At 43.1% G+C, this 25307-nt stretch overlaps 1 protein-coding gene across 5 annotated transcripts; it reads right to left on the bottom strand.

The window, feature by feature from the left end:
- Positions 1 to 492: 492 nt before the first annotated feature.
- Positions 493 to 25299, bottom strand: CDC42EP5 (CDC42 effector protein 5). 5 transcript variants are annotated; one of them, XM_039335144.1, is made up of 3 exons: positions 25161 to 25299; positions 13900 to 14289; positions 493 to 5695 (listed from the first exon to the last, which is right to left on the bottom strand). In XM_039335144.1, exon 3 carries the CDS (start codon positions 5693 to 5695, stop codon positions 5003 to 5005), a length of 693 nt encoding a protein of 230 aa, XP_039191078.1. In that variant the 5' UTR covers positions 13900 to 14289; positions 25161 to 25299; the 3' UTR covers positions 493 to 5002. The 5 variants fall into 5 exon arrangements, with proteins under 5 accessions (XP_039191078.1, XP_039191077.1, XP_039191080.1 ...); XM_039335143.1 differs by lacking the exon at positions 25161 to 25299 and adding an exon at positions 24720 to 25112; XM_039335146.1 differs by lacking the exon at positions 25161 to 25299 and adding an exon at positions 24803 to 25112.
- Between the last annotated feature and the right edge of the window lie 8 nt (positions 25300 to 25307).

Genomic DNA, 25307 nt, shown 5'->3' with positions numbered 1-25307 from the left:
AAGTGTTACTAACTTAACAGTTGCGGTGATTCACTTAACAACTGTGGCAAAAAAATCATAAAATGGGCCAAAACTCACTTAATAACTGTCTTGCTTAGCAAGAAAAAATTGGGGCTCAATTGTGGTCATGGAGGCCCAGTGGTCAGAATGCGGTACAGCAGGCTAACTCTGTCCACTGGAAGCAGTTCGATCCTGACCAGCTCAAGGTTGATTCAACCTTCCATCCTTCCTAGGTCAGTAAAATGGGGACCCAGATTGTTGGGGGCAATAGGCTGACCCTGTAAACCACTTAGAGAGGTTTGTAAAGCACTATAAAGCAGTATACTGTATACATCTAAGGGCTATTGCTATAGTCGTAAGTTGAGGACTACCTGTAGTTCTTCTTCCATGCCAGAAACTCCACCCTTGAGCAGATCTAGAACTCCTTCCACAAACCAGTCAGTGGTAGCAGAGAGACTGGTAGGAATAGGTATCATATGCAAAAGAAAAGCATCCGAAACTAATTTGATTTTAATTACAAGAAATATCAAACACTTTTTGGTCACTGTACAAATATTCTAGTAGTAGGTTGATAGTTAAACACATCAAGAGGGAGGCTGTATAGACACTCTCTTACATAGCAATCCCATAAAATGAGCTATTACAAAATGATAAATGTAATGTATACAGAGCCATCTTGCTACATCAGTCGCAAGGATTATTGAAAAAATAAAAACAATCTAAGAATCTGTGGGGATCTAAGAAGTAGGTTTCAGGAATTAAATCTTGGATGGGGAGGACGAGGTTTGGAAATGCATCCACGTAGTAGTAGAGAATAGCAAAGGGTGGTTTTATTCTCCCAAAGGAAACTGGAGATCAGAGACCAGCCCCAATCTCATTTGTAGTCAGTAACCAAACCTCATTAATGGAACAGCTTTAAAATCATATCACAGAGATAAAACACACTTACCAAGGGGGGGGGATGTCCAGGTTTCCCTATTTTAACGTGGAGATAAGTAAAGGGGCAAATTGGGGTTACAATATACGTACATTGGGGCAGAGCCCTTTAGATCAGGGGTCCCCAACCTTGGCAACTTTAAGATCTGTGGACTTCAATTCCCAGAATTCTATAGCCAGCCATGCTGGCTGGGGAATTCTGGGAGTTGAAATCCACAGGTCTTACAGTTGCCAAGATTGGGGACCCCTGATCTAGATAGCTTGGACTACAACATCTGTCATGCTCACAAGACTGAGAGTTTTGAATGCTGTAATCTTTACCACTCAAGAACCCACTTTTAACCCCAACCTGATACATGGGACGCGTTTTTATTTCTTTTTATATAAATTAGAAACCTACTCCTCTTTCGGAGTATTTTCACAATGCAGATATACTGCTTTAGGAACTGTAGCTTATGTTAGGTGGGTAGCATCACCCACTAAAGAAGAATAAAACAGTGAAACTGTAACTTTGCAATAGACACACCCATTATCTTTACTTCTTCCCCCCTCCTTTCACCTCTTGGTCATCCCAATATTTTTATTTGTCTTCTTCATAAATAGCATCACACTCTCGTTACTTTCAAGGAATCTGTTGTTGAAAACCAGAATTCCAGAGCAGTCTCCTGCCATAAATGAGAACTGATGCACTATTTGGAGCAATAACTAGTAGTATATTGTAATTATCTGATGAAACACTCTTCGCTCCTGTTTGTAGTTGTCTGCAGTTGGAAGATATCTCCACCCATAATACATCTGAGGATTGACCAACATTAATTATGGGACTGAGTTGCTCTTCTGTTGAAACTGTCTGAACGTTACTTCTTGGAAAACCCAATCAATCAGTCCTCAAACATTAAAACTCTTCTTATACCTCACATGGAGAATTCCAAATGATAGAGAACCTCCATTTCCTTAAGCTTCTCTGATACCCCCTTGCCCAAACTTCAGCTAAGAAACACCACTACCATTATATTCACTTCCAGTCTTGAAACTGCTTGCTGGGACATGGGATCCAGCAAAACAAAACTACAAAGCATGTTTCCCACCATCGCCAAGAAAGCTTTCTTAAGAAGCATACGTGGCACAAAAACATGGTCACAACTTAAACAATCTTTCCCACTCCCCCATTCACACTCGCCTGTCTCACTTACAAAAAAGCAGAGATTAATAAAACATATCTGGTGCTATACTAGAGGTTTAATCCCAAAGGTGCTTTTTCAAGAGGCCATTGGACTTCCTTTGTTCTTTCTTGAAGACTTTGCTTCCCAGAACTGATGAAGCTTCCTGAATGAGAATTGAAATGTCTTCTAGGAAAAACAAAGGAAGTCCAGTTGTCTCCTGAAAAAGCACCTTTGGGACAACCATGACCTGGATGACTGAGAATCTCCATAGACTGTTAGAGGGTAAGTAACTAAGAACTACTGCAAAGATATTTAGCTCTTTATGATCAGAAGGATGCATCTGACTTTTTAATTGGTATGTGCTATCAAAGCCAGATAAAAATATTGAATTTTAAACAAAACACAAGCTTGCACGAATGCTCTCTGTGAAATTAAGTATTGCTTCCTTCTTTCTTATATTAAAAATTACAACCCAGTATCAACTTCTGGCTACCTCCAGAATTTCTGGGAGCCACAGGTTATACATACCTTATCTTAGCAACCTTAGCAACCTTAAAATCAGTGGGCATCAAGTCCAAGAAGTGGATTTCAATTCCCATGTTGGCTGGGGAATTCTGGGAGCTGAAGGCCACTCATCTTAAAGATGCTAAGGTTGAGATCACTACCTTATCTTGTAGCAATGTCAGTTGTAATATACTGAGCACCTTTATTCTACTTTAATTCTGACATATTTAAATCTTGTCCCATTTAAGCACAGAGACAGGAAGTGGTAACACACTCACTCTGGCAATAAAAACAACTTTTCTTTTTTGTAGCAGATAAATACTTCAGGTAAGGCCCTATACATTACAGTTCTATATACCTTTTCCATTACGATAAATAAATCAGGAGTAAGAACACAAAAGTAGAAATACGGTGGAATCAAGGAACATATAGACTAGATCCATCTGTAAGCAATCTCTAAGACAGCTTTTCTCAATCTTGGCTACTTTTAAGATGTTGGCTGGGGAATTCTGGGGGATCAAGTCCACACATCTCAAAGTTGCCAAAATTGAGAAACAATGCCCTAAGGAGCTGATAGTCAGATCTAGAGTAGGAACAGGAGGATGGATACTGTACTGTAACCAAGGGTTACAGTAAGGGGAAGGCATTATTTCTATATAAGTATTCTTAGCACAGCTGTACCACCACTTCTGCATATGTACAGAGGCAGGCAGATTTGTTCCCAACTGTTTACCATTAACTTCCAAAAATGAGTTGACAATGTTCCCACAGGGCAATTTAGGGAAGCCAAGATAGCTGTAACCAAATATTACTTTTAAAAAGAATGTAAAAGAAATAACTGATGGGCAAACGGACAAGCTATTAATTTGATGATCTGGGATTATAAAAGTGTTGTTCAAAAATATGTTGGCCAGTATAAATCCCTGTCCAGTTATTGCCGCTTCCACCCCACTGAATTGTATTAACTTAAAAGCACCTGGTTTAAAAAGTTATCCAGTTCACATTGGATAGAGATGCTATCTACAGATGCAACCCTGCCTTACCACCCAACCCCATCACAGCTTTAATGGAGAAAAAAAAATGATGCATACTTTTTTTCCACACAAGCACTCCAAGTTTTGTCCTTCATAAATAAATCCATTTTAAAAGTGACTAGCCAAAAGAGAGAGAAAAATAACACAGAATTGTTCCAGCTACTATTTCGGTTGAAAACGTTGTCCTTTTTTGTACATGACTGGGTTGACAAAAACAGATGCTTCTTTTATACAGGGTGCAAAAAAACAACAAAAAACACTGAGGTGGGCCACTGGCAAAAAATTCTGTCCCTTGTCAGAGGCAGCTAGGTATGTGGCTAATTGCAGTCCACTCAAGGAACTGAACGTTTTTTCTTCATTCTTCCTGCCAATTCCTTTTCATTGACTTCGAGAAAATGTGGTGAAGCTCTTCTGTCTTCCCTCTAATCATGTCCTTGTCTTAACACAAGATCATCTCTTAAGAAGACAACCCACAGCTGCTTGGATACATGATACTGCTTGGATATACAGATCCACAGGTTTAAGAGAAAAAAACTGAATGAATTCTGAAATGGAGGCTATTGAGCTAGGTTGTGTCCTTCCCTTGAGAAGAGGCTAGTGGGCAGAAGGAGGCTTCATACCTTTGAATGTCCCAATAGCCTCTACGTTGGTAGAAGAGACTGGCTACATACTTGGAGATTATTAGACAGAGCCTCCAAAATCATATTATTCTCTCTTAACTCTGTACTTTCAACCATGTGCCTCTAGGTTAAGACTGTGTCCTCATATTCTCTCAGTCTGTTCTCTTAGGTGACCTTTCCTCAAAACATATTCCAGGTTCATAGAGGGAAGCCAACAGTGGGTTAGAGAGCTGGAATTTAAGACAGTTAAGTAAAAAATGATAAACATAAGAGCAGATGATGGATAGAGTTTCGTAACAGGCTCAGTGGTATGTCACTTTGATTCCAGATAGAGAGATGAGCTGAAGCCAAGACGTATTTTTCCAGTACAAAGAAGTTGCACTGTCCCAGGCCTTGGAAGGGATACAAGAAGTGGGGAAAGAACAAGGATTATTATTAAGCACTTTCTGGAACTTATTTTTCAGAAGTAGCATCATGGAATGTGCCATAGGATTCTGACATCAGCCCCTGATGGCAGCTTTCCTGTGTGAACCCCACAATAAAAAATCTGAAGGTAAAAGGCTTCTCTACGGGAAGAGGAAGGGATAAATGGGTGGATTAGTGAATAGTCATTTGCTGGCCATATTTGGCCAAAGGGCTGCCAGCTACTGACTACTGTAGCAGAGGCTGGAAAACTCTGCAAGAGCGGGCTGGCAGAAATCTTAGGGTGGGGAAAAGAAAGAGCAAAGCCAAGATGTTCCTCCTCCTATAACCCAATCTCTTCATCTTGTTCATCTTCAAAACTATAGCCCTGTCCCTCCTCCTCCTCTTCTTCTTCTTCCTCCTCCTCCTCCTCCTCTTCTTCGTCCTCTTCTTTTTCATCCTCCTGCTGGGAACATCCCAGTGGGCTTGAGCTCTCATCCCTCAGTACATCCTGATCCTGCCCTTTAATATTATCCCAGTCTTTATCCATCACTCCCAGCACATCCTCCAAGATGGAAGGCCCCAAGTCCAGCTGGAAAGAGAGAAGGGATTCAGCGTGGTCCAGTGTGGGACTCTCCAGGGAGAAGTTCTGTTGCAGGTCCCAACCTTCTCCATTAGGGGGCTTCCAATCAGCCTTCTCTGGGCTCTGCAGTACCACAAAGCTGCCATCAGGGGTTGATGTTGCTGGACTCTGGACTACTCCATTCCCACTCCCAGGAGGGGAGAGCAGTTCAAAGCAACCAGAAACATCTCCAGGAGAACCAAGAGACCCAGGAGACACTGCTACATCGTGAGGCAACCCATTGGTCTTGGTGCCCCCATGGTTGCTGAGGAATGATGTATCTCCAAAAGCATCACCCCCACGGCCAATGTGCATCGTATGTCGAAAGTCCCCCAAAGGGGCACTAATCATGGCTCGATCCAGACGAGGCCTCTTTTTGGAATGAGAAACAGGGGACTGCTTGAGGATGGGCATCTGAAAAGAGAGACATAACATTAGACTTGGAACCAGCACGGCATCCAAGTTAAATTGCTTTCCTAAAAACCCAGATTAGAATCACAAAATCTGCCACAAAATCCCCCACTGACACCCTTGCACGGCCTAGGTCTCACCTTTTGTGAGACCCACTAGAACAAAGTGCTATGCTGAGGATAAATAAAAGATTGCACATGCAAGTTAGGAGCCCGAAGCACGAAACCAAAGCACAAGCTATTTATTTATTTAGAAACATTTATATAGCCGAAGCATGAAACCAAAGCATGAGTTATTTACTTGTTTGTTTATTTGTTTAAAACATTTATATAGCCGCCTACCTTAAAACCAATTCTGGGCAGCTCCCAATCAACTCCTATTGAATTAAGCCTGTCATTTTTGCCCTAACTGAACTTAATCCATTTTTAATCACACCATATATTAATTACTTTACCAATGGCAGGATGTTTGTCTTTAGTGCGAATGTCAATTTGCGATAGCCCTCCACTGTAGCAGTCCTTGTCTTCCCAAATTTTGCAGTTTCCTTGACCTCACACTTACTTACTGTCCTCCTTCCTTTCTAGCCAATTCTCAGTTAATCTCAGCTAACACTTTGGGCACATGACTCATCATGAAATCTTCTGCCGTAATAAATTTGTTCAACTTGAAGGCAGCTAAGAAACTGTTGTGGCTTTCTTCTAAGAGATTTAGCTCAGGAACCAATGATATGAAAGAATAATAATCTCGGAAGACAGTTACCCTGTCTGGATTTATTTTCTTCCAAGGTGCTGATTATGGTGACCATGAAGCTATCATGTTTTAGCTCCTCTGAGATAGAGAAAAGAAAAAAAATTCCTTACATCAAGGCTCTCTCTTGATTTTTGCTCATTCTACCAAATTCACATAAATCCTGCTAAAACTTACAAGGTTGATGCAAGCGTTTTAGAGGAGCTGATCTGGCCTTACCTTCCTCTCAGTCTGAGGGGGCAAAGAGTTTAGATTTTGTGGCAGGCAGAGCCTGGGATAAATAAAAGAGTTGTAGGAGTATTTCTCCCTCCTGACCCAACTTAGGATATTTTTCACCTACTGGCCACCCCCCTTATAACTTGTCCAACCAGTTCTTTGATTGAGGAACACTTAGGCTGCTCTGGAAAACTCAAGGATAGAGGACAGAAGAAGATTTTAAGGACAACCGAGAGGAAAAGACCAAACTAAATATCTTTGGTTACTTCTGCGACAGGAGCAGAAATTAGCTGCCTTCATAGCAGAATATAATATATTCAAGATGTCACAGATCTTCTATAGGATCTATGCTTGAATTTACACAAGACACTAAGACATTATTTACTTAATTGTGATTTATTAAACAACCCACAACTGCCCAGTTTCAACACATTAACCCAAGGGTAGGCAACCTTGTCTCTTTTCTGACTCGTGGACTTCAACTCCCAGAATTCCTGAGCCAGCTGCTCAGGAATTCTGGGAGTTGAAGTCCACGAGTCAGAAAAGAGCCAAGATTGCCTACCCCTGCATTAACCCATGGTTAGGAAACCCAAATAGGTACACTCAGCACACTAAACTGCAATGGGTAGCTTGTTGTATGAATCCAAATTAGATCTATCCATGGGTAACTGAAATGGATGCATTATCTAAGAAACGGGGAGTTCTTTTCAATACAATGCGGTGAACACTCTTGGTAATCAAATCAGAAATATAGGACACTTTGGTATGGAATTTGAGGGATGGTAGGAAGTGGCTGTTCAAGTGGGAGAGAGTTTTCCTTCCCTTGACTCAAATACAGAAAGTCAGGTTGCAAGGAAGATCTCCTTCCTTCAAAGTTTTGGATGTTTGCCCCCAAGTATTGCCCTGATGGCATCGCTGCCCCCCCTCCCCACACACACATACCAGGTGGACCAAGCCTACAGACGCTGGCGTTTCTTGCCTCTCCTTGTACCTGCCCTACATTGCAATGTTCTTGTCAGAGGTGTGATGATCTAATAGAGATGATTCATGTTGAATGGGAACAATGGAGCTGCACTGGGGGTGGAAGGGAGACATTGTCTGGGCAAGTGTAGAGGAGGGAGGCAGAGGAGGGGAGAGTCAAACAAGGCTTCTTCTTCCCTTCTGAGATCAGAAACTGCTGACAGGCGTGGAAAACACAGGCGTGTAAGAGTTGATTCAGCTGTGGGTGGTAAATAAACCCAGCGTAGGTATCAGGAGTGGGGGGGGGGAACCCTCAGGAGTCCTGAATTCCTTTGCTTGTCTCCTTTGCTGCACTGTTCCCTTTCCTTGGAAGCCAGGAAAAAGATCTCCCACATGATTATGAAACCCTTTGATAAAGATACCAATTTCAGAAATTGGCAGAAGATGGATGGATGGATGGACAGGGGCCATTTCCTTTGTGGTTGAGAAGGGAAGAGGAACAAAGGACATTACAAGTATTCCTTGATTTACAACAGTTCATTTAGTGACCGTTCGAAGTTACAACAGCACTAAAAAAAAAGTCACTTATGACTGTTTTTCACACTTACAATCTTTGCAGCATCCCCACGGTCGCGGAATCAAAATTCAGACTCTTGGCAAGCAGTTCATATCTATAACGGTTACAACTGTCCTGGGGTCATGCAATCAGCTTGATTCACTTAACAACCATGTTACTATGCAGTGATTTACTTAACAACTGTAGCAAGGAGGGTCGCAAAATGAGTCAAAACTCACTTAACAAATGTCTCACTTAACCACAGAAATTTTGGGCTCAGTTGCGGTCATAATTCCTTTTTTATTGTATTCCTTTTTTACTGGAAAATATTAGAAGCACACAAGGAAAAATAGCCCAACAGTGTTGTTCAGAACTAGTGAGAGGGCCCTCCCCTTTCAAGGATGTCATTTCCTCATGGGGGAATCTCTTTAGGAGCATGCTCTAGGTGTCCATGAGATCCAAAATGACCACGGCAGAATTCAGCATTACCCCACAACCTTTTCCCCTTTCACACGCATAAGCAACTCCATGAAACACGTAAAAGGGGGGAGTTGGCATTACATCAGCCCAACAACGCTTCTGACTATTCTACCAAACAGAACTACCTGTTAGTGGGTGCTACTAGCAGTTTGGTAGAAATAAAGCCAGTTCTCCAGATTTAGTTCCATAAAGTTACTTTAAAACATGCAGGGACACACAAACATCTCACCTATCCAAAAGCACTAACATTTTTGCTCAAGATTGCAATGCAGCTACAGAGGGCAGTTGCATAAAAGGTGCAACTGCTTTAAAGAACTTTTTGGAACTAAACCCAAAGGGTGCACAGGCTGAAGAACCTGTGTCACTGCCTAAATCAGGCATGTCAAACACAAAGCCCAGGGGCCGGATGCACAGGCTGAAGAACCTGTGTCACTGCCTAAATCAGACATGTCAAACACAAAGCCCAGGGGCCGGATGCGGTCCGCAAAGTGGTTTCATGTGGCCCGCGAAGCCATCCTGGAAACAGTGAGGGAATGGCCTCCGCTGCCTTGGCCCTGGTCCAGGCCAGCCGGGAGCCAATGTACAATGTTGTGGTGGCCATCTTGGCACTTGCCCCGGTGGACCATGCCTTGGCACTTGCTCCGGTTCCACCCCCTTCTGCCAGAGACCCTCAGATCTGTCCCACTTCTGCCCAGGGCCCCACAGGCACCCTTGACACGAACGATGTAGAGCTGGCCACACCCACCCAGTAGGCCAAACCCACTCCATCCATGCCCACCCAGTAGGCTGCACCCATCCTGGTCACACCAACCCGGCCCCCCCAGGGCAACTGCAATGCTGATGCGGCCCTCAGTGAAATTGAGTTTGACAGCCTGGCCCAAATCAATGTTTCTCAGCCTTGGCAAGATGTGTGGACTTCAGTTCCCAGAATTCCCCAGCTAGCATTTCATGGCCTAAATGAAAAGACCTCATCAACCTTTCCACAAGAAGCACCATCCTCCCCTCTTCCTTGATTCAGGCTGTGCTACTCTTTCTTTCTGCCATCCATCATCTCTGTGAAGTCCTTGAAACAAGACTCTGGTTTCATGGACAATATTCATTTTCCCAGTCCTCTGGAATCCCCAGGCCTGATGGCACAACCAGGTTTTGTTGCCTTGGGGCAGGGGTAGGCAACCTTGGCTCTTTTATGACTCGTGGACTTCAACTCCCAGAATTCCTTGAGCCAGCCATGCTGAGGGGAAAGAGAGGTTTCTAAGCTGAGCCATGCTGGCTCAGGAATTCTGGGAACTGAAGTCCACAAGTCATAAAAAAGCCAACGTTGCCTACCCCTGCCCTAAGGAAAGACAAAAGGGATGAGGCCAACCTCACTTTCAGGGAAAAGGATATTCCATAAAGAAGGCGCCCCCAGAGAAAAGGCCCGCTGCTTAGGACCCACCAAATACTGCTCTCTAGCCCAAGGGTCCCCAACCCAGGGTCCCTGGACCAGTACCTGGCCACAGCTTGCCAGCAACTGGTCCACACAATCAAAGCTCCACCTGTGGGATGCAGGCAGCACACAAAACCACACCTCCTCCGGTCCTTGGAAAAACCTCTCTCCACGGAATCCGTCCCTAGTGCCCAAAAGGTTGGGGGGGGGGACCTCTGTTCTAGCCGATGGGATCCATGTCCTCTCTCCTGGGTCTGGTGGGATGGGCAGATGTACTTGGGGAAAGGCAGTCCCTCAGACAATCTGGTCCCCTACCATGTAGGGTTTTAAAGGTCAAAACCGTCCCCTTGAATTGGACCCAGAAACAATCTAGAAACCAATGCAGCTCACAGAACAGAACAGAACAGCAATGTGTGTTCCAGAAAGACAAAAAAGCTGCGGTCCTCTGCATGACCACATCTGAGCCCAAAATTTCTGTTGCTAAGTGAAACATTTGTTAAGTGAGTTTTGCCCCATTTAACAACATTTCTTGCCACAGATGTTAAGTGAATAATTGCACTTGTTAAATTACTGACAGGCATTAAGTGAATCCAGCTTTGCCCTTGACTTTGCTCGTCTGAAGGTCACAAAAGGTGGATCAGGTGATCCCGGGACACTGCAACCGTCCTACATATGAACCAGTTGCCAAGCGTCTAGATTTTGATCATGTGGCCATAAGAGCAAAAAATGGTCATAAGTCGATTTTTTTCAGTCATAAGAGCAAAAAATGGTCATAAGTCGATTTTTTTCAGTTCTGTTATAACTTTAAACGGTCACTGAATGAACCATTATAAGTCGAGGACGACCTGTAGCAGCCTGTAACAGCTGAAACATTTTGCAACCGCTGAAGCTTCCAGATCCATTTCAAGGGCAGCCCCACCAAGAGCACATTACAGTAGCCCAACCATGGGAACTTATTAGAGTTCTTCCACAATGGAATAATCCAGCATTACAGGCAGTCCTTTACTTACAACCATTTTTTTAGCAACTGTTTGAAATCACAACGGCACTGAAAAAAACGTCCGATGATCAGTCCTCGTGTTTACAACCGTTGCCGTCACATGATCAAAATTTGGGTGTTCGGCAACTGGCAGGCATTTACAATGGTTGCAGAATCCTGGGATCATGTGATGGTCATTTGTAACCTTCCCAACCTGGCTTCCGATGAGCAAAGTGAATATTCGCTTAATGACGTGATTCACTTAAGAAGGACTATAATTCGCTTAACAGTCATGGCAAAAAAGGGGCATAAAAGGTGCGCCTCGCCCTACAACGACCTTGCTTAGCAATGGAAATTCTGGTCCCAATCCTGGTCATAAGTGGAGGACTCTAACAGAACTGTCAAGTAGCATCCTAGGCAAGCCAAGGAAGAGATCCAAGCTTGCTTGATTTCTGCTGAAACTTGCGGTACAGGGACAACTTATTCCATGAGGACTTATATTCGGAAGCAGGCTCTTAAATGCAATCCTCTTAAAGCCGGAGTCCTTAACTATTCTTTTAGGAGATAATTGGCCACAAAGTGGCATAAGTGCCCACTTACAATGAGCTTAAGCCTGCTGAAGCTTAAGAATGGAAGGAGCAAAGGGAGAGGAGGAGGCAGGTGTGTCTCTTTTCTCAGATGAAGTTTAAACCAAAATATCCCGAGGGATAAGGAAGGCTTCTTACTTTTTAAAAATGAAAATGAATTCATTGACTGTTATGGGAAATGCTCTAGCACTGGGACAACGGGGTGGGGTGAAGGAAGTATCCTGAGAAAGCCATATGCATGTGTTGGTGGGAAGCGTAACTCACACATCGGCCAATAGAAAAATGGATCGTCCTTAAATCAGTGCCAAAGGTGCTTTTTCAAGAGGCAGCTGGACTTTCTTAGTTTTTCCCTGAAGACCTTTCGCTTCTCATCCAAAAAGCTTCTTCAGTTCAGTTCTGAAGAAGCTTCTTGGATGAGAAGCGAAAGGTCTTCAGGGAAAAACAAGATAGTCCAATGGCCTCTTGAAAAAGCACCTTTGGGACAACCATGACCTGGATGACTGAGAATCTCCACAGACCCTTAAACCAGTGTTTCTGGCTAAGGACAATCTGGCTGGGGAATTATGCTAGGTGGCTGGGGAATTCTGGGAGTTGAAGTCCACATATTTTCAAGCTGTCAAATCCTGTCCTAAGCTACACACCTGATCAAATAAGCTTTTATCAAATAAGTCTATTTTCCATCAAGCCTTTTTGCTTGAAGCTCCCAACTTGAGGGCTGCCTGCAGAGATGGTTTGTGCAGCTTATGGACGAGACACTTTCATTTGGTGTGGTTTGTTTTGTTTTGTTTTTTTTAAAAAAATACTTTTCAGCAGAATCCCAGCCTTCAGGAATGGCACGTTGGTTGTTTACCACAAAAATACATCAGGAGGGCATGCAAAAATGTAAGAAGGGGAACAGCTGAAAATCAGAACTACTGGATCTGACATGATCTTGGCGTGGTCCCAAGCAGGCTAATTCTAAAAAGTCTCTTGGGAAAATATATCTATTCCTTTTCCTTCCATCCTTCCCCTCTCTGTCTGCGGATGACAGATATGGTTACTAGCCCCAGAGGACAATGACGGAATTTCCTTCAAAAAACAAATTGACACAAACCCTTTAGAAATGCTTGTGTACAGCTGGGATTAAGGAAACAATTGGGCATTGGACAGGGGTGGGATCTGGTGGACTTGTCTAGCTCTGGTGGAGCGGAGAAACTACATCTGTGTGGAGAAGGGGGCCCATATTCTGGATTTATCTAGAAAAGGACTAGAACTAGCAAGTAGGAGGTGGAGAATGAGTTAGGGGTCCTATAGAAAAAAGGAGATCTAATGGGCTATTGGGCAAAAAAAAATAGAATTGGCATTTCAAGGGAAGGGTTGATGGACCAGGAGAAAAATCTAGGGAACCCCAGAACAAAGGATCTAGAAGGAAAAAGGGGACATTTTGTAGCAGGAGTCCTCCAAGAACTAGGTTTTGCAAGAGGAGAACCTCAAAACAGTGGGTAAGAGGGAGCTGGAAGGTGGTTGCATTGGAAGTTTTGAGATGCCAGGAGAAATATCCCAAGAAGCCCAGGGAGAGATCTGTGGCTGGGGAAGGGGGGGTTGTTATTTGGCCTAACTGCACCCCCCTCTCTGCATCTTGCTTTCAACCTGGCTGCAGTTTGATTTATGATCACTCACTTATTCCTTCCCCTCCAGACATACACCAATACACAGACAAGACTTTGTGCTAACACACCTCCAAGTTTCCTTTTAATCTTTGTGCAAGATTAAAGGTCAGCTCACCCCCTGCTCTGCCCCCCCCCTTTAGAGAAGAGGGCTATCCAAAGAGACCCTCCTTTCCCAATGCTTCTGCTGGCCACCTGGCTAGGTTAGCTGTTCCCCAGGTGAAATGAGAGGCATACTTTGCTTTTTTTTTTTCCCCTGCTCTCCGGAATCCTGTATCTCATTTTGACCCTACAATCCTCTGCTATAGAAGTGGCACCTTAGTTTCCAGCCCATCAGCTAGCCGTATTAAATCTCACTCCATAGAAGGGGACTAATGCGCCCCAGTTCCTGGGCTGGCTTCTTTTACTACAGCAAAAGCTACAGTTGCAGCAGCCACCGCCACCCCTCCCCTCCTCCCCTCCCTTCCTCGCCCCACCACAACCCCAGTTCCCTGCAGCCAGGAGAAACGTCAGATGATTCAACACATGTCTTTCTCCGACTGCCCAGTCCCAGCTCTTAGACACCGAAAGATAAGGGGGGGGGGAGCGGTATTAAGTCTAGCAAACTCACCTTTGCTAAAAAAAAGAGCGCTGCAACTGCCTTTTTCCCACAGCTCAAGTGACTCACAGGAACGTCCCGACTCTCTTCCTGCTTTTGTAGTCACCCCAATCCGCTGCCTCCGCCAAAGGGCAGTGCCAAAGCAACCCACAAAAAAAAAAAGGAAAAGAAAAAAAAAACAACCACTCAATATCCTCTCAGCGTTCGGAGTTGGATCCTGTTCCACTTTTGTCCAGCGACGTCCGGGAAGTTTGCTTCAAGTTCTCAGAAATCCCCGGAAAATTTCCTTTTTTTCCCTTTCATTTGTCCACCTCTCCTGCTCTCTTCTTTCTTTTCCTTCTTCTTCACCAGCTTGCACTCCACCCCTCTTGGGTGGTGGCCCAGAAGGTTATTTATTTATACCTGAAGAAGAAAGAAAATAACGCAGATGTCAGAAAAACCAACCAAAATCCAAACTGCGCCACAGAGGATATGTCAGAGAAAAACTGGGAGCTAGAAGCCAAAACAAATATTATCCCTGGGCAGTAAATTTAAACACAAACCCACACATTAGAGAGGGAAAAAAACAATCTCCAATTTTGTATAAAGTTCAGCACATTCTTGAATTCTGGAGTTTGGTTGGCATATTCGGAAACCCAACTAAGAGCAGGCAAAGGACGAGTAGCAGACAATGCAGGGATCTGAAAGGAGCATCTCTAAATGTTAGATTTCAAAAGTGAAGTGGCAAGTGAACTGGCGCACTGGCATGTGTGACACACATACACACACAAAGAGAGACTAGTTAGACAAGGATGGCTGAGCTAGCCTCACACCTTCACCTTCACTTTTCCAGTTATGTGGGAAGAAAAAAAGATCAGCCCCATGGAGAGAGTGTTAGAACTGCCTTACTTTGAAGTATGGGCAGTCGTTGACTTACTTGGGAGCAGAATTTCCGTTCTAAATAAAAGCAGTTGTTAAGTGAATCACACCCAATTTTACAACCTTTCTGCATGGTTGTTAAGCGAATCATTGCAGTTGTTAAGAGAATCATGTGGCTGTTAAGGTTAAGTGAACCTGGCTTCCTCCACTGACTGGAGAAGTTGCAAATGGCGATCATGTGACCCCAGGATGCTTCAACTATCGTAAATACATGCCAGTTGTCGAACACCCAAATTTTGATCAGGTGACCATGGGGATGATGTGACCAGCTGTTGTGCATGAGGACCAGTTGTAATTTTTTTAAAATGGTGTAACCTTGAATAGTTGCTAAACAAATGGCTGTATGTCAAGGATTATCTGTAGAGTTACAACCTTGAAGGAGATCAGCAATCTAGAACCACTAACACAGTCGGAAATTTAAGAAGTGACTGGCTGAGGGGACATACCCTTACAGACAGAGTCAAGTTCCCTAGTCCTCTACAACTGAAACATACAAAACACACAACTCATCTCTACTCTGTGTCCCCCTCCTTAACTTTCTAGCCCTTAGTATTGGTTCTGAAGATATGACTGCACAAAAAATTGCATTGTGCTACATCTACATCTTTCCCAGATAATTTCAGTTCTTTGGTGTGGTGGCAATAGCAGCAATTTTGACAAGCCCCCTTCTATAAAAACTTTATATTTCAAATATTTCTTAATTTAAGAATATTTTCTGAAGTGTTAAAGTAACAGAAGACTCAAGTCTGGCTTTTAAAAAAAGAAAAATGCATGTACATGTGCACATATTTATACATAAATCACAAAGACAAAGAGCAACATTTAAAGCATCATTCCAATAGAATGCAATAAACATATTAATTACAGTACATGAGATGTTGTATAGATCAGCATTTAAAACATATCCTGGTTTAAAACCAGTTTTGCCAAGCAGACACAGCCTGTTGATCAGTATAAAACATAATTCATGCTTTTTTAGCATCTCATGTGCATTTTAAAGAACACAATAATGGTGAGTAATCAGAGAAGGAAAAAAAGAGGGAAACAGCTATCAGTAATAAACTTTCTATGTGAAACTCTTCATAAATACAGATCTACAACAGCAAGAAAACCAGACCATTTCCTTCTAACATGCCAGCTCCTTTTCAGAGTTGTTTAATAGATTGCTTTTTTACTATAGCTTTCTTACAATATCTGAATATGTCTGAATTTTTACTTTTAATAGAAAGATAGACTAAGAAACCAAACAAACATATACATGATTTATGGCAACAGCAGTTACTATATAATATAGTGTACTCTGCACATGTTTGAAGACACCTTTCCTCCTTACCTGAAGTAATCCTTGAACTGACCAGAATAGAAATAAAATCCTGATACAAAATTTTCTGCCATTGGTATTTTGCCTCTGACTAAGAAGCTCATTTTCTCCTTTGGAGAATGGGTGAAGAGACCCACAGATAAATGATTCCTTTGTTATAAAAGACTAACACAAGAGGACTGAGGAAAAAGATTCTTGAATCAGCCTGGATTTCAGGATATCCCTGTACGTTTTTTTTTTTTTTTTAAATTGAGCAATTAGGTCAAATCAGGGTTGAGAAACATGGCAGGCCCACTGTTCCTGCATTTCAATGGATTGATGTACTGTTGGAGATAGAAACAGGGTGAAATTAAGGCAAGGAAAAGACTAGGATGAATGGTTCAAGAGGGAAAGAGTGATTGCTCTGAAGATCAGTTAATGTTTTTCTTTTAAAAAAAAATGAGAAGACAGATCTGGGTTGGTGTGTGGAACACAGGGGTGAAAGAGGTTAGTGCAAATAGCCATAAATCTCAGAGTTGAGGACTTTTTATCTCTCTTTGTGAACATCAGATTCAAAGCTTATATTTCAGAATGGACAAAACAAGAAATGGGTAAAGAGATCAAAGGGTGAGCAAGAGACAGCTATGGGTCTCTGTAGCCCCCTTCCACCACATCCCTCCCCCATCTCAGCACCTTTTCTTGGTCTTCATTTAGTTATAGCAGGGGTCCTCAGTCGTGGCAACTTTAAGCTTTGCTGGCTGAGGAATTCTGGGAGTTGACATCCACAAGTCTTAAAGTTACCAAGGTTGGAGACCCCTGAGTTACAGCATTTTTTCCCCCCAGAGAAGAATGTTGAGGAGGGTCTTCATTTCTGCATGCTCAACTTGGTTTCATTTAAGAAGCTCTTGCAAGCCGGTCATCTGAACTGGCATACTTGATCTCAATCCTTTCTATTTTATTGCATGTCTAAATTGTAACTTTTTTCCTGTTTTATTAGCCCTATAAAAATGGATACCATCATGCAGTTTGGAAAAGGCAAACCTATGATAAAAAAAACTATGGTTAGCCTAATGGAATATATTGCCTTGGGACAGTTTCTATGGCACCTTCAAGCTCTGCCTAGCTTGAGTTTCCTTTCATTTTAAAAGAAACAGCATTGCGGTAGGGCAAGTGTTCTGTTTTTAACATCAACTTTCTTAACGAGAAGGCCTTGGGCCTCAAATATCTCTGCAGAGAATAAAAAGTTGAAACCCCAGTTGGTTATTTTGAAATGCCCCACCTGCTCAAAGGGGAAGAGAGAAAAACTGAAGGAGGATAGAAGATCTTGGAAAGATTAGTAAGAAAAACAAATTAAAACTATTTCTCTTTAGGGAAAAATGTCAGGATTGCCCATGCCTTGAATTTGATTTTGATTTATTAATATCCCACCTTTATTATTTTTACAAATAACTCAAGGCAAATGAACAAATCCAATACACCTTTCTCCTCCTATTTTCCCCATAACAATAACCCTGTGAGGTGCAATGAAGCTAAGGTGAGACTTGAACTCATGGTCTCGCACTTTCTAGCCTGGTGACTTAATCACTAGACCAGGGGTGGGCAACTATGGCGCCTTCATGGCCTGTGGACTTCAACTCCAAGAATTCCTGAGTCAGCATGGCTAGCTCAAGAATTCTGGAAGTTGAAGTCCACAGGTCCATCCGTGGTGTAGTGATTAAGGTACCAAGCTAGAAAGAGCGAGACCATGAGTTCAAGTCTCACCTTAGCATTGTTGCTCAAGAAGTCCACAGGTCATAAAGTTGCCATGTTGCCCATCTCTGCACTAAACCAAACTGGCTCTCAGTTAGGATGATACCTATTTAGTGAGCAAGAAAACCCTCTTTCTGTGAGAGTACCTTGTCACACAATCTCAACAGTCTTTTTAAAAAGCCATCAATAAAGCATACAGAGATTGGCAAAGCACCAGTTCAAATCATAGTGAGCATCACCTGTGCAGCAAGGGATGCTGGGAACTGTGGTTCAGAGACCCTAACTAAGCTTCAGGTTGCCCCACACTCCTCGACTATGGTCTCATACAACATACAGTGATGGTCCTTAACTCAGCCTCCTGGAAGTAATTTTGGGTTCAAGAAATACAATTCAGGTTAAATGCATCAGCTATTTTCTTAGAATCCTGTATTATTCTGATTAGACTAAAGAAAGAATTAGGAGTTGTCTCATCCACGCATGACAGTAGCAGCCTATCATATTAAAAATGTGAAATGATTCTCAAGTGAAGAGCAGAAGCAGCTCTTGTTGGATATATGCAAACCTATTTAAAAATAAGCAAAATATGGGAACTTTGGGGAAGGGTGAGAAAAATAGAATATTGATTTAACTATAGGAGATCAACCATATAACTAATGGTTTATTTAATTGGAAAGCTATTTCTACTTTTTTATGCCTTTAGCCACTGGCAAATTGGTGTCCTTCAGATGTTCTGGAATTTGAGATCCATCATCTTTGTCCAGCCAACAGTCAGGTACTAAGAAAATATAAGCCAAAAGATCCAGACACTTCCAGGTTGCCTATCGTCAGTTAAAAACAGCTGATCCACCCCAAAGGAGAAATGAAATCTTTGTTCAACAGTATACTAAAAATCTCCTGTGGTTCTCTCTTCATAAACCAATGGGATTTGTTCCACTGCATATTACTACTTGTCAGAATCTGAGTTTTGATTCTGCTGTCATATGAAAGTTTGCCTACACAGAGATGCAAGTATTAAGACCTATGGACTTCAATTCCAGAATTCCCCAGCCAGCCAAGGCTGCTGGGGAATTCTGGGAGTTGAAGTCCATAGGTCTTAAAGTTGCCAATGTTAGACACTCCCGCTTTAATTAGAGCAGTGGTTCTCAACCTGTGGGTCGGGACCCCATTTGGGCTCGAACGACCATTTCATGGGGGTCGCCAAACAACGCAGTCCGCCATTTTTTTCCCCCTTTTCCTTAGCTGTGCTACTCCCTTTTATTCTATTGGCTTTTGAAAGCCAATAGAATAGACTCTCTTGAATAGAGTCTAATTCTATTGGCTTTCAAAAGCCAATAGGAATTGTCCAGGCTGTTTCTGCCCTGCTGAGCCTGCCAAAAGTCCCATTCTGCAAACGGTGCTGCACCAGTTGAGTAGTCCTCGACTTACGACCGGTTGGGGGTCGCGGCATTAAAAAGGTTGAGAACCACTGAATTAGAGTAAAATTGAATAGGCTTTCCCAGTCTGGAGCATTCCAGATTGCAGACCTACAAATCCCTTGTAGCAAGCCTGGGTGATACATATTGAGGTTTAGAGTAGGGATCCCCCCTCCGTTGCCGGGCCACCGAGCCAGAAAGTTTGAGGACTGCTGGTACCAGGTTGGACAAGTCTGTGGTAATGAAGTACCAGGCATAGGCCAGTAAGACAAAAGTTTCAAAGCTTTGTCCATAAATCATGGTGTCAAATTTGGTCTCCTGGTGGACCACAGGAGAGCCCTACATTCTTGGAAAAGGAACTGAGTCTGGTGGGTGGAAATTCAGGACCACTTCACCAACATTTTACAAAGATGTTACTTTTGAGTAAAAAAGCAAAGCCTGTAATTATAATGTCTTTGCAGATGCAGAAGCTGAATGTATAGGTAGTCCTCGACTTATGATCACAATTGGGACCAGGATTTCTGTGGCTAAGCAAAGCGGTTATTAAATGAGTTAGCCCTGATTTTAGACCTTTTTCCCCGATGGTTGTTAAGCAAATCACTGCAGTTGTTAAGTGAATCACATAGTCATTAAGCAAATATGGCTTCCTTATTGACTTTGCTTGTTGGAAGCCTGCTGGGACAGCCACAAATGGCAATTATATGACCCCAGGATGCCGCAATGTCATGAATACTTGCATGTTGCCAAGTGCTTGAATTTTGATCATGTCACTGTGAGGATGCTCTAATGCAGGGGTCCCCAACCTGTGGGCTGTGGCCCACTTGGGGCTGTGAGGGGCTTGCAACTGGGCCATGCACGTCCTCAGTTACACGAGCAGCGGGTGCACACTCCATTTAAGTGAGCGGCAGGCGCACACTGCATTTTATGCACACTTGATGGCAGCTCTCATGGAACCGTGACCTCTCCCTGCCCCCCCCCCACCAGTCGACAAAGCCAGAAATGTTGGGGAACTCTGCTCTCATGGTTGTAAGTGCAATGACCAATTGTAAGGCACTTTTTTTCAGTACTATTGTAACTTTGGATGGTCACTAAAGTAATGGTTATAAAAGACAGGCTATAGTTTTGGTTTATTTGCCAAAATAGCCATCTCCTATTCACCAAATGTATAATGCAGAATTACCCTAAGCTCATTTTGGGGTGCACGGTCTTAATGAGCTTATCAGCTGCAGTTGCAAATACGGGATAATAGGAATCCAAACGGAGCCCAACGTTTATGTTGCTAAGTGAGGCATTTGCTAAGTAAATTCGCCCCATTTTACAACCTTTCTTGCCACAGTTGTTAAGTGAATCAATGGAGTTGTTAAGTTAATAACACGGTTGTTAAAATGAATCTGGCTTCCCCATTGACTCTGCTTGTCAGAAGGTTGCAAAAGGGGACCCCATCACACCAGGACACTGCAACAGTCATACGTACGAGTCAGTCATAAATATGAGTCAGTTGTCAAGCATCTGTATTTTGATCACATCACCGTGGGGATGTTGCAATGGTTTTAAGCGTGAAAAATGGTCATACGTCACTTTTTTCAGGGTCATTGTAGCTTTGAACAGTCATTAAAAGAACTATTATAAGTCGAGGACTTCCCTGTATCTGCTCTTGTAGATATGCAGGAAAGTTATGGGCCATCTAGTTCCCATCTGTATACACAGAAGAGATCACAGATATTGTATTGGAGGTTCACAAACTGAAGTGATTGTGCAAAAAAACAGCAATATTACCACACAAGGCCAGGTGCAGAGTTTCATCCAATAGGTCCTGGGATGGGATCATTTTGGACTGAACTGAGAATACAGAACTGAGGAGCTTTTTCTTCTAGGCCAGTGGTTCTCAACCTGTGGGTCGGGACCCCATTTGGGGTCGAACGACCATTTCATGGGGGTCGCCAAACAACGCAGTCCGCCATTTTTTTTCCCCTTTTCCTTAGCTGTGCTACTCCCTTTTATTCTATTGGCTTTTGAAAGCCAATAGAATAGACTCTATTGAATAGAGTATAATTCTATTGGCTTTCAAAAGCCAATAGGAATTGTCCAGGCTGTCTCTGCCCTGCTGAGCCCACCAAAAGTCCCATTCTGCAAACGGTGCTGCACCAGTTGAGTAGTCCTCAACTTACGACCGGTTGAGTAGTCCTCAACTTACGACCGATTGGGGGGTCGCGGCATTAAAAAGGTTGAGAACCATTGTTCTAGGCAACCACACATATTCCACCAGATCCCAGCCAGCATTATTTTTAAGGGGGCAGATGTTATCCGTCCTACACTAGAGAAACCCTTTGCGGTGGCAAGTAAAGGGATAAATAGGTTTTCAAATTTTGTTGCTCTTGGTTTGTGCCAAAGGTTAACGTCTTGTTTCTTTTTCCCTGCTGGGTACTAAACAGCAGCACTTTTCTGAAAGTGGTTTGGCATCTCTAATTAAAAGCTAAAGGCTGAATTTGGGTTAGCTAAAGATTTTCTCCTGAAACGTTCTGCCTATGACATTGGTAGTAAGCCAGGGTGAGAATCTGGTGGAGCAGTCAGTATATTGAAATTCAGCTCCATGCTCCCTGCAGTTTACAAAGCATGCCCTGAGATGGCCTTTTATGAGCAGCAAGCTACATGGCCTGTTTCACCACGTTACTCTTGAGAACTCAGTTTCACTTAGTCCCAATTACTCCAACCCAAAACATAAGGGGACCATGCTAAGGTGTTGGCCAAAAGGGCGTCACAGGATGTGCTAGACATTGAGATACACAGATAGTCCTCGACTTATAATCACAATTGGCACTAGAATGTCCATTGCTTTACAGGAGCCTCCTATCAAGAAAACCTATACAAAATGTTTTACAGATGGCACTTGCCACCAACAAGATTAGCAAAAATGTTTAAAAATATGTCAGAGAAATATTGGAAATGTAAGCATAAGCCAGGTACTTATTATCATATGTAGTGGACATGTGTTAAAGCAAGGAGATATTGGACAAAAATTCACACCTGGTTAGAAAAAAATGTTAGAGAAACACATAGACTATAAACCTGATACTGTATTTTTTTTAACTAGGTCTAATGTCAGAAAAACGTGATAAGCAAAGTACATATTTGATTCTATACGTGATAGCAGCGGCAAAAATTATATTTGCACAATACTGGAAGAACGAAGAAATACCACCAGAAGAAGAAATAATTAAATAATTATTAAATAATTCCACACTAGACTATGCAGAAATGGACAGACTTACTTTAAGGTTTAAAGAAAAGGAAGAAACAGAATATTTTCAAACTTGGGACCTATTTTATCCATAGTTAGAGAAAAGATTTAGAGATTAGGAATGTAATTTGTATTAGTGAATAAGATACTCAGGCAACATATTTTGTTGAATGATTACTATTGAATTCTGTTAAAAAAAAAGTTAATAAAACTTTATTAAAAAATATAGAATGTCCATTACTAAGCCAGGTGGTTGTTAAATGAGTCATGCCAAATATTAAACAAATCACGGCAGTTGTTAAATGAATCACACGGTTGAGCAAATCCATCTCCGTGAGCTTTGCTCATTAGAAACCAGCTGCAATAGTTGCAAATAGCAATCACGTGATCCCAGGACACTGCAACCATCGTTAAGTACATGCCAAGTGTTCAAATTTTGATCACATGACTGTGGGGATGCTGCAATGGTCATAACAGTGAGGACCAGTCATAAGTCCCTTTTTCAATGCTGCTGTGACTTTAAACGGTTACTAAATTAATAGTTGTAACCTGAGGACTGCCTATAAACCACAGATTATTAGAATATAGGTCTTCCTCAATGTACAGACTGAAATTACAACCGCACTAAAAAGTGACTTATGATCAGTTCCACACTTATGACTTTGCAACATTCCATGGTCACATGATCAAAATTCAGACGCTTGGCAACTGGCATGTATTTATGACAGTTGCAGTGTCCTGGGGCCATGTGATCCCCTTTTGCAACCTTCTGACAAGCAAAGTCAAAGAGGAAGCCAGATTCACTTAACAACCAGGTGACTAACTTAATAGAGTCACTTAACTGTGGCAAGAAAGGTCATAAAATGGAGCAAAACATAGCAACAGAAATTTTGTGCTCAATTGTGGCCATAAGCTGAGGACCAGCTGTAATTAAATAGAACCTTCCTATACAAGAAAAGTAGCTCTTCAAATACAGATTCCACTGAGAAATTGTTGCCACTGTGACCAACTCTATCTATGGACTTCCGTAACAATCCAGCAAGATAACAATCCAGCAAGAGTCTTATATTTATTTATTTATATATCAAACTTATATTTCACCCTCCTTTCAGGAGCTCAAGGTGAGTTACACAGTGCTGCTTCCTTCCACTTTTTTCCACAACAACCCGGTGAGGTAGGCCAGGCTAGGGCAAAAATAGAAGCTACAAAGCAAGACCAGTATGCCTAACATGGCTAATCCAATTTTCATGTGACAGTGACCTAACAGGCAGCAGCAACTGTAAAACAGAGCAGGGGGAGAAAATCAATTCCTTATATGCAAGAAGGGGGGGGGGAATGAATCACATGGAAAATGAATCAATAAAAGAACCCAATTTATGTAACAAGCAGGAGATCTGTGGTGCCCTGCCCCCTCCCACTGCCCTAGAGATCAGGAACATGCTTCAAACATGCCTTCCTACCATGTGATCTTTAAAGGTGCGGCTGGGAATATAGACCTCAGCCCAAAGAGGGCAGACTTTATCTGGCAGCTCAAGGGTACCATATTGTTACTAAAGTTCACTGGAAAATCCGCAATTCTGCACCCCAATAGTCACATAAGCCCAGCGGCTGAGCTGCCCTGAGTTTCTAGTCTCTAAATGCAGAAATATACTTCCCCACCCTCTAATAAAACAAATTACTCTGAGCCCTAATCCATTTTCCCCCCAGCTTAATTTTTCCAGCGCTTCCTCAGTCCTGCCCCCTACCCAATGCCGCTGGAAATAACACCCCAATATAGTACAATGTTCAAGTTCTGGGGGGGGGGAGCAGAGGCTTTGCACCAGGAGCAAGATATTCCCAAATACCTTCGTCCTTGCTTCTTAACCCAACGACCTCGAGCCTAGAGGGACTACAGCTCCCATCGTCCTTACCCAGCAGGGCCAAGATCATGCAGAAGAAAGGCGATTCGAGCTATCACACCTTTCGAAGGTCCAAGGAAAGGGAGGGCTGGTCGCGAACGAGCCCAAGAGAGGGGCGGGGAAGGAAAGGCTCTGGCGCCCCTGCAGTTTTACGCCCTCCACCCTTTGTTTCGCCTTTATTGTACAAGCCTTCTGTCATTCCTTTTGGATTGATTTGATTCATCGCCTGGCATTTGCATTGCTCACTCCGGTGGCTCCCAGTTCATCATCCCACGTATTTAGATGCCCCAGCCCACCTCACCCCACCTGGACCTCACCTCTCCGAGGGGGACGCCGCCAAAGCCCAGGGATTCCTGCAGAGCTACGCCTTTCCCAGGAAAAACCACGATTTCTCAGTTACCCGCTGGAACTCGCTGCTAAAGCTCCACTCCCTTCCGCCACGGGCTGCCTTTTGTTCGGTTGCGATCCACTAGTCCGCGCTGCCCCAGGCGAAGGGATCCTTCGGGTTGTGCCGCTCCCCAATCCGTAATCACCTTGGAGCGATCCCACCTTGTTACTACTATAATCCACTACACCCCACGTCCCCCTTCCAACGAGCCCAAGAATCCCGTTATCTGGCAAGATTTTAGGAAAGCGGCTTTCTTTTACCAAGCCCAGGGCATTTCCTGACCTCTGCTTTCTTATCATTCCCTTTTCCTCCCCACCGCCCCAAACCGGAGCAGTAATCCCAGTCTTTTATACCGGCGACGCGCTCTTACCTGGAGCGTCACTCCCAGCCTCTGATCCGGCTTACCGCCTTCCAGCAGGCAGCTCCGGCAAGCCAGCAGTTAAAAGCGAGAGGGTGTGTCTCGTAAGCCACGCCCACTTTCCTGGGGCTTTGCCCTAGCTGTCTTTTTTCTTAAAGG

This window comes from Crotalus tigris, unplaced genomic scaffold (assembly GCF_016545835.1).
Source record: "Crotalus tigris isolate CLP2741 ecotype Arizona unplaced genomic scaffold, ASM1654583v1 scf7180000017639.5415321, whole genome shotgun sequence".
NCBI classification, from domain to species: Eukaryota; Metazoa; Chordata; class Lepidosauria; order Squamata; family Viperidae; genus Crotalus; species Crotalus tigris.
The sequence above is the reverse complement of the archived record's forward strand: the minus strand, read 5'-3'. Positions and strand labels throughout refer to the sequence as shown.

What these genes read in the sequence shown, in the direction of transcription:
- CDC42EP5 (XM_039335144.1), bottom strand. Translation starts at nt 5,695, where the DNA reads ATGCCCATCCTCAAGCAGTCCCCTGTTTCTCATTCCAAAAAGAGGCCT.